Source organism: Rhinopithecus bieti, unplaced genomic scaffold (assembly GCF_001698545.2).
Source record: "Rhinopithecus bieti isolate Rb0 unplaced genomic scaffold, ASM169854v2 scaffold_11744, whole genome shotgun sequence".
Taxonomy (NCBI): Eukaryota; Metazoa; Chordata; class Mammalia; order Primates; family Cercopithecidae; genus Rhinopithecus; species Rhinopithecus bieti.
The window spans coordinates 698,539-700,978 of record NW_016807094.1 but is presented as its reverse complement, the minus strand read 5'-3'; the positions used below and the strand labels follow the sequence as shown (position 1 = coordinate 700,978).

The 2,440-nt window shown below is 47.9% G+C and overlaps 1 protein-coding gene across 1 annotated transcript in view; it reads right to left on the bottom strand.

Annotated features, from left to right (window-relative positions):
- Positions 1 to 1,513: 1,513 nt before the first annotated feature.
- The window catches only part of KRT38 (keratin 38), a 4,535-nt gene continuing 3,608 nt past the window's right edge, over positions 1,514 to 2,440 (bottom strand). Inside the window, exon 7 of the mRNA XM_017880157.1 lies at positions 1,514 to 1,631. Coding sequence (XP_017735646.1) covers positions 1,514 to 1,631 — 118 coding nt within the window. The remainder of the gene's footprint in view (positions 1,632 to 2,440) is intronic.

The following is a 2,440-nucleotide window of genomic DNA, read 5'->3' as shown; positions in this document are numbered from 1 at the left end:
GTGGGTCAGCCTCTACACTCCTTAAACATTATGCAATCAATACTGGCTCCAGGTGAGGTTTCTTTGTGTGCTTTCTCCTTTTCAGGGTATTTTTATTTCTGTTATCTTAGAATCCATGACAGACTGAGATGTAAGTGTGAACAATAACATTATCTCTGTTTTACCACAGGAGAAAAAAAAATGCTGAGGCTTAGGTGTGTGAAGTGATGATTCGAAAACCCCACAACAAGTCAGAGATAAAGTCAGGACTAGACATGTTTGTTCTTTCAACAGATATTTATTAAGCATCAAATGTGTACCAAGCAGTGGGCTAGGCTCTGGGGATGCAGAAATGAACAATTGCTAATCTTGGGTAAGCATTTTGATTGGGAAAACAATAGATACAGAGGCAAGTTCAGCTGTTGGCGTTGCTAATGAGCAGGACAGAGTGCCAGGGTTGTGAGTCCTTTAGGCTGGTAACCAAGCAGGAGCTCTCAGAGGAAGGAAACTTTGGGCTGACCTGAACATTTATAAGGAGGGAGAAGAGCACCCCAGAGGGAAGGAAAAGCAGGGACAGGTCTCCAGGCATGTCCAAGGAACAGAAAGGCCAGTGTGGCTGAATCATGGTAAGGAAGGTAGAGAGCATGAAGAGAAGAGGTGGAAGCACGTCATACTTAGCAAATCTCTACCCATAAATCAATAGGTTTCAATACTTCAGGAGAAAATACTAGAAAAAAATGAAGTCATTGTTCAGATTTTAGACTGGGAGAATTAGACAGGGACAGGGGTTATAGCCAGACAAGTCTTGAGAGTCAGAATTTATAGAGATAAAAGAAGAAAAATTTCTTAATCTGAAAGTTCCTTTCACATAGAAAGAAGCTATGGAAGCCATATGTAAGAGGCTGTGTTGCCACAGAAGGGGCAAGCCTGGTCCTTTGTCAAAGCTAGAAACCCTGAAGTAGAAAGACTCAGAATTTGATACAAGGAAAGTTTCCCCTTAATCAGCTTCCAAGGTAGGGAGGCAGGACGATAGGAGAAGGGAATTAGAAAAGACAGGGTCAGGTACAAATCTGGTTCTATTTCCCTCTCCCTAGGGCCATAATCCAGGCTGGCAATGTTAGAAACAACCCAAGAAATGTGGGAATCTCAGACAGTAAAGTCTGTTCTTCACTTCCTTTGTCATAAACTATAAAAAAAACAAGTTAAAGTTGGGGTTCTTGAAGTGCAAGTGCAATTTTAAATCATGCCGTATTCCTACTCCAAAATGCTTTTCAACCTTATGCCTCTCCAATCCAGATATTCTGAGCCATCATGGGTGGCTGCAATCCAGCCACTAAGGGCATAGAGCTCACCTGGGAAAACCAAGAGCGGGAAAGGAAGGATTTCCATCAAGATTCCACCGTCCCTGGTATCTCATAGCCTTTGGACAGGCCTATACATACAGAAAGTTAGAAGCCAAATTTTCTAAAGGTATAGCAAGCATCTCTCTTTGGGTATCCCTCGCCTTAGCCAGCCCCTGCGCGTCCACAGGAATTCAGAATCGGCTTCCAGTGGTGCTGGCTCCACAGGTGGTGCAGGGGCCACAGCTTGGGTGAGGAGCACAGGGGGCGGTCACACAGGAGGGAGGCGTGGAGCATGGATTGCAGGGGAGTCTGCAGAGAGACAACAAGGTGAGGGAAGTGAGAGACAAGGAATGAATGGGGTCTCAGTGCCATGTGGGGGCATAAGGAAGGGGTCCCTACTGCAAAATAACAGTGGATGGTCATTTCCCTTCACTCTGTCAACCACATGGAGTGTGCAGGACAGGGCGATGACTCACTGAAAAGGAGTGCACAGAGAGCCTAATTCTATGTAGAGACGGCCCTTCTGCTGCCCTGAGGACCTCATGAGAATTGGGTAAATGATTTGGCCAGGAATTGCCCAGATTATACGTACTTGCAGTCCTCGCTCTCCAGAAGGTTCCGGTACGTGGCAATCTCATTCTCCAGCCGGGCCTTCACGTCCAGCAGCACCTGGTACTCCTGGTTCTGCCGCTCCAGGTCAGCCCGGATCTCGGACAGCTGCTCCTCCACGTTGCTGATGAGGCTCTGCATCTGGGCCAGCTCCGTGCCGAAGCGGTCCTCAGCTTCACACAGGGAGTTCTGCAGACAGTCCTTCTGTAGTGGGAAATAAGGGGATGAAATATGCAAGGCCCCCAGGGAAACTGTTACATGCCCCAAATTTTGATGGTGATAACAGGTGGGAGAAACCTGGGTGGTGAGACCTCCAAAATAAAAGGCTACTAGGCCATGGCACGGGGCATTTGCAGTGCAGTGAGGGTGAAGGACACATACCAAGGTGTGCTGGGCTTGGCGCTCCACCTCCAGGGCATTCACCGTGCATCTCAGCTCCAGGATCTCCGACTGGCAGCACTGCAGCTCCTCGGAGCAGGACATGGCCTGCAGGCTGATGCCTTCAGACT